General features: G+C 35.5%; 2 protein-coding genes across 3 annotated transcripts; both read right to left on the bottom strand.

Annotated features, from left to right (window-relative positions):
- Nucleotides 1–224: 224 nt before the first annotated feature.
- On the bottom strand, nt 225–5,833 carry LOC21392839 (protein TORNADO 1). The gene is made up of 3 exons (XM_024166178.1): nt 4,251–5,833; nt 2,375–3,618; nt 225–1,673 (listed from the first exon to the last, which is right to left on the bottom strand). The coding sequence occupies exons 1-3, from the start codon at nt 5,764–5,766 to the stop codon at nt 273–275; spliced, it is 4,161 nt and encodes a 1,386-aa protein (XP_024021946.1). The 5' UTR covers nt 5,767–5,833; the 3' UTR covers nt 225–272.
- A 3,821-nt stretch (nt 5,834–9,654) lies between these two features.
- Nucleotides 9,655–13,683, bottom strand: LOC21392838 (heterogeneous nuclear ribonucleoprotein 1). 2 transcript variants are annotated; one of them, XM_024166177.1, is made up of 6 exons: nt 13,381–13,683; nt 13,105–13,228; nt 12,627–12,854; nt 11,131–12,325; nt 10,440–10,537; nt 9,655–10,333 (listed from the first exon to the last, which is right to left on the bottom strand). In XM_024166177.1, the coding sequence occupies exons 3-5, from the start codon at nt 12,846–12,848 to the stop codon at nt 10,485–10,487; spliced, it is 1,470 nt and encodes a 489-aa protein (XP_024021945.1). In that variant the 5' UTR covers nt 12,849–12,854; nt 13,105–13,228; nt 13,381–13,683; the 3' UTR covers nt 9,655–10,333; nt 10,440–10,484. The 2 variants fall into 2 exon arrangements, with proteins under 2 accessions (XP_024021945.1, XP_010097281.2); XM_010098979.2 differs by lacking the exon at nt 10,440–10,537.
- Between the last annotated feature and the right edge of the window lie 859 nt (nt 13,684–14,542).

The following is a 14,542-nucleotide window of genomic DNA, read 5'->3' as shown; positions in this document are numbered from 1 at the left end:
TATATATATATATATATATCGTGATTTCCCATTGAATATAGAAAAAATCATTGGCGTCGTTAATTATCATAGATTTTTTTTAATCAACTATTCGATTTATTATAACTTTTTAATTAATATCTTTCGGTTAAAATAAATATACTCACTGAAAGATAAATATTAGAATAAGTATTAAAATCACACCTATATATACAAGGTTCAAAAGCCTAAAGCATCATTCCACTTTTATTTGCAAAGAAAATAAGTTTCATTTTTTCTACTTTTGCATAAATTCAAATGGGGACTTCAATAACTTCATGAGCTCTGAGGTGAATATGCCTCCTACATATCCAAGCAATCTGACCGCTATCTCTATACCTCACTCTCCACAAGCCAAACTTCTCTGCAATTTCCTTCCCAGTTGAGCATCTTCTGTCCCTGAGAAAGTCCACCACCCACTGCTGTGCTGTTCTTAGATCTTGCTGAATATCCCTTGTGTCCCCACCCCTGCTTCTGTTCCTTCCCATAGCCGCGGCTCCCATAGCCGCGGCTCCCACAGCCCCGGCTGCAGCCGCCCCTGCTGCTCCAGTGAGAAGGGGCGAGTGCGCTAGGTGGGCGACTTCCTTGCTCAAATCCGGTATCATTTCCCCCATTCCAGCTGCTAGGTGAGCTCCTATCTTGAGAGCAAATGTTAACAGCTTCATGAACTTTGACATGTATGGAGCTAAACACTTGACAGCCATGTTGTCAACCTGCATTATCTCACACCCCATCTGATCCTCAACAACGTGCATTTCTCGGCGGAATTCGCATAACATGTGCAGCCGAAGAGCAGTCATGCCCGAGATCATGGTGGTGATCAACCTCCTAGAGTAGTTTTCTGTCTTAACAAAGAAGAACATGTTGGGAACTTTTCTCTCTTCAATTTGGACATTGTAGTTGACTAGATAGTTGACTTTTTGATGAAGCTCGGTTAAGAGCCTGTGCTCGTAGTATCGCAGCCCTTGAATCTCCTGCTTCAAGTCTCTGATCTCTTGTTCAATGATCTTCAGCCTTTGCAAAACTACTTCCAAGCCTTTGGCAATTCCCCCTAAACTAGGATCAACTTTTTCATGATCATCGCCCGTGGACAGCGCCTGCTCTGATCCATCTGGATTAGTTTCAGGCGAGACTTGTAGCTCCACAGCAAGGTTGTACAAATCATGATACCTCCGGTGCAGCACCTCGCGGAAGTCATCTTCCGATAGAAGGTCTCGGGCAAAATCGAAGCCAGGGGATAGAACCGTCCTTCCAGAGTCGGAAACTGCATCCCAGGTGTGCTGATAATCATACATGCCATCCGCGGGAACCGAAAGCAATGCGCGTTTCAACACCTGCAATGAGACAAACTGACTTCTCCTGTATCTTGGGGGAGTCAGATTTTGCACGCACTCCGGCCTCATTACGGTTTCGGTCAAGGTGATGCCATGGCAGAGGCTGTGGATTGCTGGTATTATGAGCTGATGGATCAGCCTAAGTGTTTCTGTGATGTTCTTGGTTGAACATGCCAGAATATCAATGTAGTAACCAAGTTGTCCTCCTAGCTCCACTCTGATATAGATTCCATTTATGTTTATGGAGATTAAGTACTTCTCAAGGCTGTAAGTGGCACCATGTTGGTTCCTTAACCCCATGATCTTGTTATAAAGATGCACCTGGGTTTTGAAACAAATGAGATCAAATAGGCCTTATAAATTACACAAGAAAAAAAAAAACCATGAACAAAAACAAACACAAAAAGATTTTGTTAAACAAATTGTTGTTGAAAATGTAGTTCTGCAATTGAAGTTTTCATATTGCAGTAATAGAATTATAAATTTGAGCCTCAAAGTAAATCTACTTTATTGATGTCCATTATGTATGGTAATGATATACACTTATTTGCAAAAGGAGAAATTACATAACAAATTCAACTAGTGTATTGGCCAACTCATACATATTAATGATTCTTGAAATGTTAAAGCTAAAATTCTGAAGCAAATAAACCATCTAATTTATTTGTGCTGATGATAATTTAGAATGAATTAACAAGCTAAATTGAAGGCATAAGGTAAAATGAAATAAGTAACACATTTTTTTTTGCTAATTTCATTTTAAAAGCATCTAAGTAATCAACTTCAACCTTTTCTAACCTTTGCATCTTTTTCTTCTAAGGTTATATTAACCTTTGTCTCTTATACTTTGCTTTCACTTCTTTTTTTTTTTCTTTTCCTACAAACACACGCAAGCCTAAGACAGGGAAATGATTTCTTTTTTCTATGTTCTTTTTTTTTCAAAATAAATAAATAAATAAATCCACTTATAGAACTTGGAAAAAGAAAAGGGAAAAAGAGATAAAAGAAGCAAAAAGACTTGCCTGTAATCTAGGAAAGAATCCTGGTGTGAGAAACATGTGGCTTGAATCATCACACTCAAGATGCCTCCCAGCATAAACACACTCAGGACTGCTAATTTGCCATTTTTGTGGCCTTCCTCTTCCTTCTTCAAGAATTGATGGAATCAACAACAGAGAATTAGGATCTGATGGATCTTGTTCATAACATAGTTCAAGTTTAAGCATCATTCTCACAAGATCACTTGCATCCAAGTTCTCAAACACCTTAGAACTCATTCCAGGAATCTGGCTTTGCAAACTTCCTTTCAAAATCTTCTCCAAATCTTTCCTACTTATAAATCCGTTTCGCTCCGCTGAGCTTTGCCTTCTCACATCAAGTCTTGCTAGTTGGCCAAGAACTTCACCACAGAACCACTCACAGTCCAATATCAAGAACCCCAGTTCATCAAAGTATATGACTTCTCCTATGTGGTGAAGACAAGTAGCAACTGCCCTTCTTCTCATTTCAACTCTCTCTTTGTTGTCATGTCTCGATCGAATTCTTAGCGGTGGAACCTTCACTTGGCAAAGCTCACCGAACTCCTTCCACTTCATTGCAGGCTTGTTGTAGTTCTCTGATCTCCAATCTGATAACATTTGGATTAGATCATTGCAAAGCTGGTAAATCCTTGGGACTCTTTGGAGAATCGTCTTGCTCGTTTTTCGGATATGATGAGCGAGTTTGCTGACCGATGCTGATGATCTTGCATCGACTGTGAAGACAGTAGGGTAGAATTCGACGAAGCCTTGGAACTTTTCTCGCATTCTTTGGATCGAGTGTACCGCAGCCTGCAAGTTTTGTGATGGTTGGTTGATCTTGTCATGGTGTGTGAGGACAATGGTCACATTTGGTAGGAGGCATTGTTGGACTGCTCTTCTTGAGTTGGAGACTATGAACCTTAGCCAATATTGAAGGTCTTCTTCTATCTCCATTGGAGTCTTTGTTTCTCTATTGCTTGGTTTTCTGAACAGACTGGATATGATGAGGAAGAATGACGCGCTTCCATGTCCCGGAAACATGAGATCATGGAGGGAATAGAATTCGTGCTGACCAGCAAGATTCCATATTGAGATCTTTGTGTCCTCATCCTTGAAAGTTTTGATCTTCATTCCAACTGTTCTAACAGCTTGTTCGACCGGATTCACTATGGTTCTTACTTGGTCTATGTAGGGAAGCTTTGAAGTGGAGAAGTTCTGTGATATGGAATTGCATAGTGTAGTCTTACCTGAAAATGGAAGTGACCAACAAATTCATTTCAGTTTCCATCAAATACCATATCAGTTTAACACAGTTTTCAGCCATCAGGTCAAATCAAATACAATTTTTAAACGTCGGATCAAACTAAAATCATATCAGATTGAATAAAGTATGGAAATTTAACAAAACCTGATGAATATGTGACGCTTAAAAATTGTTCTACCAGTAGGGTATCTTTTCATTTTCTACCAAAGAATTCTCCTTATTCAACATCATAAATTAACAAAGTCAACTCACCTGCATATTCTTGCCCATAGAAGAAAACTCTACAACTCAAAGACAAGTTCGATTATTCAACGGAATATTATGTGGTAGATTATGAAAATATATTATACCGGTAGAATGCATCTTTTAACCGTCAAGTCAAATTAGATACAGTATTTAAGTGTCACATCATTAAGTTGGAATTAAGGCTTATTGTTGTTGTATTTAAGTGTCGTATCAAAACTAGAAGCATATCAGATTAAATAAAGTATAACAATTTGACGAAACCTAATAAAAATACAGTGATTAAGAACTATGTTCTACGGTAGGGTATTTTTTCATATCGTACCAAAGAATTCTCCTTATTTAACATCATAAGTTACAAAGTTAACTTACCTGCATATTCTTGACCACAGAAGAAAACTCTACAACTCTTTGGCACTGTTAGAGGCATGTCCTTAAGAGTATCCATTTCCGGTTCACTCTTCCCATTCTGGCCCAACCTTTGGTGAATTCCATCAGCCTTTCCTGAATTCTGCAGCGGTGTTCTCGCAAGATCGATCTCTTCAATCCAAGGATTCACCTGCAGTGTCTCCATGATAGTTTCCAATACCAACTCTCCTTGAACCCCTTTGCAGCCTTGTAAAGACAAGTATCTCAAGGAGGCATTCTTCTGCAAACTATTGAAGATCTTCACAAAATCATCCGATCGCAAACTCTCATCGTCGTATATACCTAACCGAGTCAAAGTCTCATTGGTTGTCAGCAACTGTAGTATGGCTGCAAGACCATCTCTTCTAATCTTGGTCCTTCCACCACCAAATGTCAAACATTTTAGAGTAATGTTGGCTTGCATTTGTAATGTGGAAAATCTGCTCAAAGGACAAAGCAAATGTTCCACTCCAACGCCTCCGAACCAGTTTCCATCAAGATACAAGCTCTCCAAACTCCGGTTCTTAAATAGCCCAGCAGCCACATAAACAACTCCTTTGTCTTTCAAGCAAGTTTTTGACAAGTTAACCTCTTTAAGGCTTTGATTCTGCTCCAAAACCCATCTGAATTCCTTAGCCCACCGTGATTTAAGCCGCACTCCGGTCATGTCAAGCGACTTCACGGTCGAGTTCAGCCCCAGAGAGCAAGCAACCCTGCAGGCACCTGAAATGTCAATTCTGTATATTCTAAGTGTGCTGTTTTCTGGCACAAACTCGACCACCTTTGAACTTTTCTCCCCATTTTCTCCACTCCAAACATGGACTTCCATTGTCCTATTCCTCGCTAAAACCGCGGAAATAAGCGGAGTCGCTGTGATGGAATTCGAGTCGAAGATTGTCAACAACTTGAGTGTTGAATTCACTTCAATCATCTTTGAGAGCTCCTCTGATCCTCTTGACCCAATTGAGTCCTCCCATATTTGTAATTCTTCCAAACTTTCATTTACTTTCAGAGAACAAGCAAGAAGCTCAGCTCCCGCATGCCCAATTCCGGACTCACAAAAAACAATCTCTTTAATCACTCTATTTCTCTTCACAGCTTCACATAATTCAGACATACATTCTTTGCTCAACTTGTTTCTCCTAAACACAACTTGCTTTATGCTTGAGTTTCTCTCAAGCAAAACCCCAAGGCTTTTCACTTGTTGTGTTTCCCATTCAGCCTTGTGGAACTCCAAGTTTCTCAGACATGATTGGCAGGTTTTAGAACTTGCCAAAAGTGTTAAGATCTCAGAGAAGTTTGAGACATTACTGTTATTGTTGTCTCTTGAAATGTTGATGTTCATGGAGTTTTCTGTTTCTTGGTAACAACCAGAAGTGGGCTGTGAGAAGTAGAAGGAGATGTTATGTAAATTGAGGCTCTCGGATTTGATGGCAATGAGAAGCCATTGGAGATCTTTGAGGTTTTGATTTGTTGCCATGGGTCACATGAGTGAGAAAGAAAATCTTTCAAGTGTTACTCAGAAACTGGTTTTTATTTGCTTTTTAGCAGAATGATGGTTTTTGGAAAGTTGGGTTTTTCTTTTCTCATTACAAGTGATGTAATATAGTAGTGATGAAGAATAGGCTTTTTGATTTTTGATTTTTTTTTTTCCTTTTTGGTGCATGGAGTTGTCCAATTTGTACCTTTTGTGTATGATATTGACAATGCGGTCCATGAGAGAGAGAGAGTGAAAGAGAGAGAAAGATATCACTATAAAGCTTATTACGCAGTAATGCTCTTTTTAGTATCATATTCTCTCCTTCTTTCTTAAGGTATGTGTAACTTTTAAGTGATCTTGTTTTCAATCCAAAGGTATGAAAATACCTTTCTTTCTTGGCTTTTATTTTTTTTATTATTTTTTTTTTTTGCATTTGATTCCCTGCATGCTAGCCCACTAAACATTCCACGCTTTACTCAAGAAAGTGACACGTGGATGAATTTTGATGGTACGACCCTTTGATGGGTTTTGGTGGATCTTACCGATGGAGATGGGAACTGGGTTTGCCTACTTTGTTGACAATTTGGGAGACCTCAGACCAGTGAAGAAAATGACACCATTTAATATTTTTAACGAAGAAAGAGAATTACTGATAAGAAACAATTTTAAATCAGCATTACATCATAACTATATTAGATAAAAAGAAATTACGACACATTAAACGAAACTTTTCAACTCGATGAAAATCTAATTGTTCAAAATTGTTTCTACGCATTGTTTGAGAAAAAAGAGAATAAGGGAATCCAAGAAAGCAATGCAGAGAAAAAGGACAATAGTGTTGGACAAATGAACCTCTCTTTAAGGGGACCTCAATCATGCAGATGATATTTCATCTTCATTTTTTTTTTTTTGAAATGTAAGACTTTAATGCTTTGTTTAGAATTATTTTTATTTTTATTTTACATGTTTTTTTAAAAAGAAAAAATAAAAGTGATTCTAAAACGGTATTTAGCACAATTAAAGATAAAAAAGAGAAATGAAAACGATTTTTTAATTTCTCCTCTCTCGAGCAGAGAGAGAGTGAGTGAGAAACATTAATGGATTTTTTTATATTAAAAAAATTTCTTGATAAAACTATCAAATACATTTTTAAAAATAATTTCTGTCTGAGATTAAAAATATTTTTATTTTTATTTTCATACAAAAAAATAAAATCATTTTGAAAAGTGCATGTCAAGAAATACTGTAGATTTTGCGTTTGTATTCTACCCTACTAGGACAATATGATGACAAAAAATATTCTGTACAACTTTTATAAATGGCAAAGATGAGAAAAAGTAATTGATCAAGTGATGCTGCCTACAAGTCGCACAAAAGAATACATGTTGAGATATTTTAGTAATCTCGTTTGAGTATAATAATAATTATATGGTACGCATTTTTAGTAGCATCATCAAAGAAATTTGAAATGGAAAACAAATATATATATATATATATATATATTAATTGTGAATATTTCTAGAGTATACGATTTTCATCGGAAGATTCAAGATTGTATGAGGATGAAATTTTGCTTAATTTCAGGTTAATAACCTTTATATAGGCAAAAACATAGGTGGCCAGGTGTTTATTATAATATATATATATATATATATATTATATATACACCAACATATTTTATTCGTAAAATGCTAAGAGGCAACTCTTATAAATAAGAGGGAAAAAACTGAGTACTAATTGACTTTGGTGATTGCTAATTATTCTTAAAAAAAAAAAAGAAAGAAAGAAAGAAAGAAAGAAAAAGAGGATGCATGAACACTTTCTGGTGATGCGAGTAATCAAATGCATTCTATAGGGCCAACGTGTGTGTCCTTGCTAAATTCCACTTTGATTAGCAACAAAATGTGTTTCCTTGTGGGACCATATCAACGGCTAAAAGTGAATGCTTTTCGTTCGTTATGCAGATTTGAGTTTTTAATTTGAGTTGAGATGTGATATTTTTTTAGAGTTTTTAATTATAGTAGAAAAAATTAGATGTGACATTTTTTAAGAATTTTTAACTGTATAAATTTAAAACTTAAAATTTAAATCGGTAAAATAAATAAAACATTAGTGTGTGGGACCACTTTAATTAGTGCAGGCCACTTTTTCTTTAAGTTTGAACAGAAATTCAAAACGACAAAACTCATTGTAACAAAACGAGTTTGAATTGTGATAAGAATTTTGATACAGAGTTTACTTTTTATGTTAATTGTGAATTTTCCAACGGCATGAATTCCTAAGATAATGAGTGGACCACAAGTCACAATGACATAAAACATGTCATGTAAGGTTTGAGGGACATAGGCAGTGGTGCTATGGTACTTTGTGTGCCCTACTGGCCCCAACCCTTGGACCGCCCTTCACGGTCGATGAGTTTTTTCTTTCTTTTTTTTTTTTTAAATAAAAATGAAAAACTATTTGGCCTCAATCTGGCTTTGTAAGGGGAAAATAACAAAGAACCTATAAAGGAAAAAAAATCAGAAAACTTTGGAAGTAATTACTAATTTAATTAAGAATTAAGAGATGTTTAGTTGGAGGATTCAAACTATGATTTGAATCATGGTTCATAGTTCACTACAGTATTTTCTCTCACAAAAAATACACGTAAATTAAAAATGATTCTAATAACATGATTCTAATCTATGAATCAAACATCTCCTTAATTCCAAAAAGAAATAAAAAAAAAAACACTAAGTAATGGTTGAATTGAAACGTGCTTCCTTTGGCGTTTGTCTCAAGGTAGTGGCCAAAGGAATTAATAATGTTCCAAAGAGGGGCAAAGTAGTCAGTAGCATAGTCAAGATTTCACACCAAATATTGGTTCATAAATGTCTTGAACAAGTTTCTCAATATCTAAATATGGGTCAGAAACATTCCTTTGCCTTGCTAATCCCACATTCCTGTCCCTTGTGTATGTAATGTACATATGTAGAGAGAGAGTGGGGACCACATTATTCATTTAATGAGAGAGACAAAAGACAGAACAAAGTGTAATATCCTAATCTTATGGAAGAGAGGATAAGAGTCAACATGGCCACATACAACAAGAGGCTTATAGATTAGAATTTAGAAACACAAAAATCTATATTAGTAGATTGAAACCCATAAAAAAAGGGCAAGCCTTTGGATTTGCATACTCTCCAATAACACTTTAGGGCACTAGTAAACTCACTCCAATATTAAAGGGAATAAAGAAAATGTTATTTAGAGTTGTGCATTTCTAACGATGAAATATATAAAGATTTATTCACGCGTTGTTTTATAGATTCAACAACTGTTCAAATTTTTTTATTATATTGTTTTTTCTTATAAAATTTAAATTTGTATCCAAACTTTTCAGTTTAAACCTATGAACCAAACAGACTTTACGTCTTTTTTTAAAGGAGAGGAAAATTATTATGCCATGACTTTCCCCATTTATATATAAAATCAAAAAGAATGGGATTCTAAGAGAAGAGCGCAAAACTAAATAAAAACTCGTTTGATTCATAGATTTGAATAGAAATTTAAATTTTGTGAAAGAAAATACTGTAACAAAAAAATTTAAACAATAATTCAAACCTATAAAATAAATAGGGGCTAAATGAGTTTAAGGGGGCACATTTTTTAAGTTTCTCTTGAAATTATTTGGTCAACATTATTATATAGGCTAGAAGTGTTAATAAAATGAATAAATAGGAAGTAAAGAAAAGCTCTACATAACATGCAAGAGTTTAAGCCTTGTGAATCATTGTGAAAAGCAAAGAAATAAGAGGCAAGCTAGTAAAAAAAAAAAAAAAAAGTTTTAATAATAACCAAAAAAAAAAAAAACAAGATGTGTAATTCTAGAAAGAACATTAAGTTTCACACACAAAAGAAGTATAAGCTTTGTTTAATATACTGTCCAATAATAATAATAATAAAAAGAATCATCAAAGTGTTCTAGTAAGACTTATTTGATCCCATATGGGCATCCTTCCATTGTTTCACACAAGAAATGAAAAACCTCACCATACAATTTTGAGAGGACAAATCCCACAAAAAGAAGAAGAAATGTGGGCAAAAGCCAGCAACTTTGCTAGGCATTACAGAATTAAAAAATAATAATAATAACGATATCCTATCTTTTCTTTTCCTTTTTTTTTTTTTTTTTTAACAAGACTAAGGCTGGCTTGTCCTTCTGTAGATGCACAATACTTCCAAGAGTATATTTATATCCCGCAATCTGATCTTACACCTCAAATCAAATTTCAAGAAAGAAACCTAAAAGATTAAACAAGGGAAAAAAAAAACACCTCAAACCTTACACAAAATCCCTTTTGTAATCTGCTTTCTCTCTCAGTCTCTCTCTCTCTGTGTCTGTCTGAATATGTATACTTCAAATCAAGGAATCCCCGTTAGAACTATATGATCAGTTTCCTCATAAGCTGAATATATCATAATAAAGGGAGATGTATAAAAATTCACAAAGCTTTCAATGCTTTCTCTTCACCTACTATATAGCCTCATGACTTATGCAAACAACAATTCTCCTAAGCAGCAATACCTGAATAAAACATATCAAACAACAAAAAAGAAAGAAAGAGTAAACACCATGACAAACCATAACCATATATTGTAAACACATATTAAACATTTAGAGTTAATCTCACGAATGGTCCTTGAATTTTGCTGTCATTCCCACTTTAGCCCTTGACTTATAAAACGTCCCAAAGAGTCCCCGATCTATCAGCTTCTTTTGGTTTTAACCCTTTTCAATAGTTGAGTGCAAGAAAAAAAAAAATAAAGGGACAGATAAAAAATATGCACATGATGCTGAAAGAAAATAGTATTTTACTAATAAAACACGGAATACACATTTGTTCTAATGCAAAAATGTAAAACAACACATTATCTATATTTTGTTACGTTTTTAACACTCAACTGATTGAAAAGGACTAAAACTAAAACAAATAGATAGATTGGGTTTAAGTTTGGGACGTTTTAAAAGTCAGAGACTAAAGTGGGATTACTAGTAAAATTCAAGGACCACTTATGGCATTAACCGATATGTTTTCAATTTGTAAATCCATGTAGTGACTTAATCAAGGTTTTAATGATCCAACTAAGAACTGTTCAATTCTCAACTACTACCTTTTCATATGAATCAATCACTATACATAATCATCAACATTCACATCAGAAAAGTATATAGCTTTATAGAAGTATACTTGCAAATACTAGAAAATAAGTCCTTTTTAGTAAATTAAAGTTTTTAAGATTCTAATTTCCTTAGATTAATTAAAGCACAAAAGGTTCAAGGAAGAATAACAAAAATCACTCTTATCAAGTCTGCAATTTTACCTCTATTTGGTTGTCTACTGGTAACACTGTAGCTTCCAATATAATCCTCAGAACTTTTGGCTGCAGCATCTGAAGTTATATTGCCAAGCCCATAACTGAATGTGCTAGAACCATCTAGCTCAGGAGTGGTGGAGCGCCAAGTTGAATCGCCATAAACCGAACCACTATGATACAGGTCTCCGTAAGACCTCTCATAACCAGCAGTTGATGCAGGGTATGATGATGTTAGGGTTACACCTGTACCGGTGTTTCTTCCATATCCCCCGTCTCCGAACCCAAAGCTATTATCTCCACTCCCATAGCTACTACCACTATAGCCAGAAGCACCTCCTCCACCTTGCGCCGAAACAGTATTAGCACCCCAATTCGCTCCACCATTTCCGAATGACATGCCCAAACTCCCACTTCCAGAGCTCAAGTACGGCCCAGGGCTACCTGGGTTCGTGGCATTGTTAATGCCTCCGTTTCCCCAGACATTTCGAGAGGTGGAGCTTAAAACAGAATTGCTCCTTCCATTACTCACATTGTAACCAATTGGGGTATTGTACCTGTTTGCATTGCCACTGTAATAGGGACTTAACATTCTTGCATAGCCTAGACTATTGCCAAAGTTAGAATTTGCACTGTAGCTCGGGCTCAAACCCGGCTCCACATTCATACCCAAACCATAACCAGTATTGCCAAATGGAGAAAGCCCGCTTCTACCACTAGAAATTGCATTGAATCTATCATCCATCCTTACTCCAAAACCTCCAATGGGACTAAGATTATAACCTTGCGCATAACTGTTTAAGAAGCTATTGGCCCTACCCAAACTATAGTTGTATCCTAGCAGAGGGCTACGGCTGGGCCCCGGGGATAGCTCTTTTGGAACCGCCCTCTTGACCTCAACCATCTTACCATTCAGCTCATGAAAGGTTTTGTGCAGCACTCTGTCCACAGCATCCTCCGAGTCATAAGTGATGAAGCCAAAACCTCTTGGCCTTTGTGTGTTGTGATCATACATCACTACCACATCGGTTATCGTACCAAACTGATCAAAGTACTTCTTGAAGTCGCTTTCGGTGACAGTCGATGCTAACCCTCCAACAAAAATCTTTCTCGTGCGGCCGGGACCAGGAGAACCTTGGGTTCCACCAGCATTTCTGTTCAAAATATGCTGATCATCCTTAGGAACAGCCTTCTTTGCCTCAACCTAAATTGGAAACAGCAGTAACTGAATTAAACAATGGACCACATCTTTAATTCTCACTAGCCAGAAAGGGTGTTTTAACTCTTTTTTTTCCCAATGCAGATTCTAAACAACTGATGCTGCATTAAGTTTCAAATTCATTGATTCAAAACTGGAGAAAGAGAAGACAAAACTGTCAGGCATTAATCAAAATGGACAAAAATTGCGCATTTATGAACAATAAACAACCTAAAACTTCCAATATAATTCAACAAAATCCAATCAATTCAAATTGATATAAATAAATCGAAATGAAGATACTCACTGTGCGGCCATCGATCATGTGCTTATCCATAATGACTCCTTCAGCAACGGCAGGATCCGCGAAAACAACGAATCCGAAGCCACGAGCACGGCCAGTCGCGCGGTCTCTCATGATCACAGCCTCCACAACCTCTCCATACTTCCTAAAATATTCCTTAAGCCGTTCTTCATCTGTGTCCCAAGAAATCCCACCAATGAAGAGCTTACCAAGATCTGATTCCATCTTTCTCTACAACCAATCATTGCAGATTCAACAACCCAAATCAATTCAGCTCAAATTAAATCCAATCACAACAACCCACCAAAGAAAATTCACAATTCATTTGAAATATATTCAGAGAAGGCAAAATTTGCAGCTCCAGAACCAATCTAGATTGCAAGCATGAGCAGTACACAAAATTCATGCTGTTTGCAAATGAAAAAACTATAACTTTTCATCAACAACGGCAAAAACAAAGCAATCAGAAATGTGAATTTACCTTATCTGAAGATTTAGACAGAACCCAGATTGGAGCTCCGATCAAAGACAAACTGGGATTTGTCAAAATTCAATCTTGGAACATCGGATCCTTTTTGCACCAATCAGAACATGACCCAGATTTCCTGACAAACCCAACAAATAGAAAATTAAGCAGAAAAAGCAAATAGAGATCAGAAGCGACCAAACCAAATAGAGATCGAGAGAGAGAATAAAAAAACACAAAAAGAAGAAGCAAACTTTATTATGGAGAATCAAAAAGAGAGAGAAAAACTACCATTTGAGGAGGACCCAGATGAGAAAGTGGAGGAAACTAAGATCTAAGAAGAGGAATATTTGTAATGAGAACAGAAGATGTGCTCTCTCATCCTCTCTCTCTCTCTCTCTGTCTCTCTCTCTCTCTTCTTTTCTATCTTTCTTGGTTATTCCACTTCCTCCTTAATTAAATAAAAAGAAATGGAATTTGAAGCTGTGATGGGTAAGGTGCAATTTATAAATAGAGAGAGAGAGAAAGACTGGCAAATCCTCTGGTGTAAGAATATTTGGAGGAGCCAAAGAGAGAGATGACAGGAGATGATGATCTTTCTTTGCTTAAAAAAACTCAACTAAAAAAAAAAGAAATTCTAAATTTAAAAAAAAAAATTGTCCAGACACTTTCAAACTCTTCTCCTCAAAAAAAAAAAAAAAAAAAAAAAAAAATCAAAAATAAAAAAAAAAAAAAAAAAGTTGTACAACATTACATTACCAAACCAGTCAGTTACCACAAAGCCATAATATACAACATAAGCATAAAGAAAGCAATTTACGTACACTTTGTTTTTGGACTTGCATGTGTTCCACCAAATATAATTCAATTTGGCCTCTCTCTTTTTTTTATTTTTTTTATTTTTATTTATTTTTTATTTTTTTATTTTTTTTTATTTTTTTTTTTTCAGTCTTATGGAACAACATACTTTTGGACCACTTGAGTATAACTCAACTTTTTCTTCCTCTTTTTTCATTTATTTTCTTTATCACTATTTTTTTTTTCCTTTCCCCTCTCTTGTTAGAGAATTGTGAGGGAAATAGTATATTTTGGTATCAAATGGATTAAAACCATTCCTTTTTTTTTTATTCAATCACAAATTTGGCACCAATTGTATTTGTGGGTTAATTCCTTTCGTTTTATTTAATAGTGGACCTCAAGTTGAAGTATCTTATTATGGAGTATTTTGTGGCGACTACAAAATTAGAAAATTGGCCACTCATTTTCCTTTTACATATATAATAAATAGATATTTAGAAGATTGTTAAACCATGGCAACTTTTCATTGAAGGGATAGCAATTTGAGACCCCTTCAAAGCAATAGACATATGTAGGGGTTTGATTGATTTATTTATTTATTAATGAAATTAATTTTCTCTCAATAATTTGAGCTCATGACCAACACTTGAAACTT

The sequence above is a fragment of the Morus notabilis genome, unplaced genomic scaffold (assembly GCF_000414095.1).
Source record: "Morus notabilis unplaced genomic scaffold, ASM41409v2 Scaffold1708, whole genome shotgun sequence".
In the NCBI taxonomy this organism is placed as follows: Eukaryota; Viridiplantae; Streptophyta; class Magnoliopsida; order Rosales; family Moraceae; genus Morus; species Morus notabilis.
Note: the sequence above shows the minus strand (reverse complement) of the source record. Positions and strands in the feature narration are given on the sequence as shown.

Excerpts from the sequence above, each read along its gene's own strand:
- LOC21392838 (XM_024166177.1), bottom strand. The coding sequence starts at position 12,848 with ATGGAATCAGATCTTGGTAAGCTCTTCATTGGTGGGATTTCTTGGGAC. Across the intron at positions 12,326-12,626 it reads ACATGATCGATGGCCGCACA|GTTGAGGCAAAGAAGGCTGT; the intron begins GTGAGTATCTTC and ends TTTCCAATTTAG. Across the intron at positions 10,538-11,130 it reads CAGTAGACAACCAAATAGAG|GGTTAAAACCAAAAGAAGCT; the intron begins GTAAAATTGCAG and ends ACTATTGAAAAG.
- LOC21392839 (XM_024166178.1), bottom strand. The coding sequence starts at position 5,766 with ATGGCAACAAATCAAAACCTCAAAGATCTCCAATGGCTTCTCATTGCC. Across the intron at positions 3,619-4,250 it reads CTGTGGTCAAGAATATGCAG|GTAAGACTACACTATGCAAT; the intron begins GTAAGTTAACTT and ends TTCCATTTTCAG. Across the intron at positions 1,674-2,374 it reads GATTCTTTCCTAGATTACAG|GTGCATCTTTATAACAAGAT; the intron begins GCAAGTCTTTTT and ends TTCAAAACCCAG.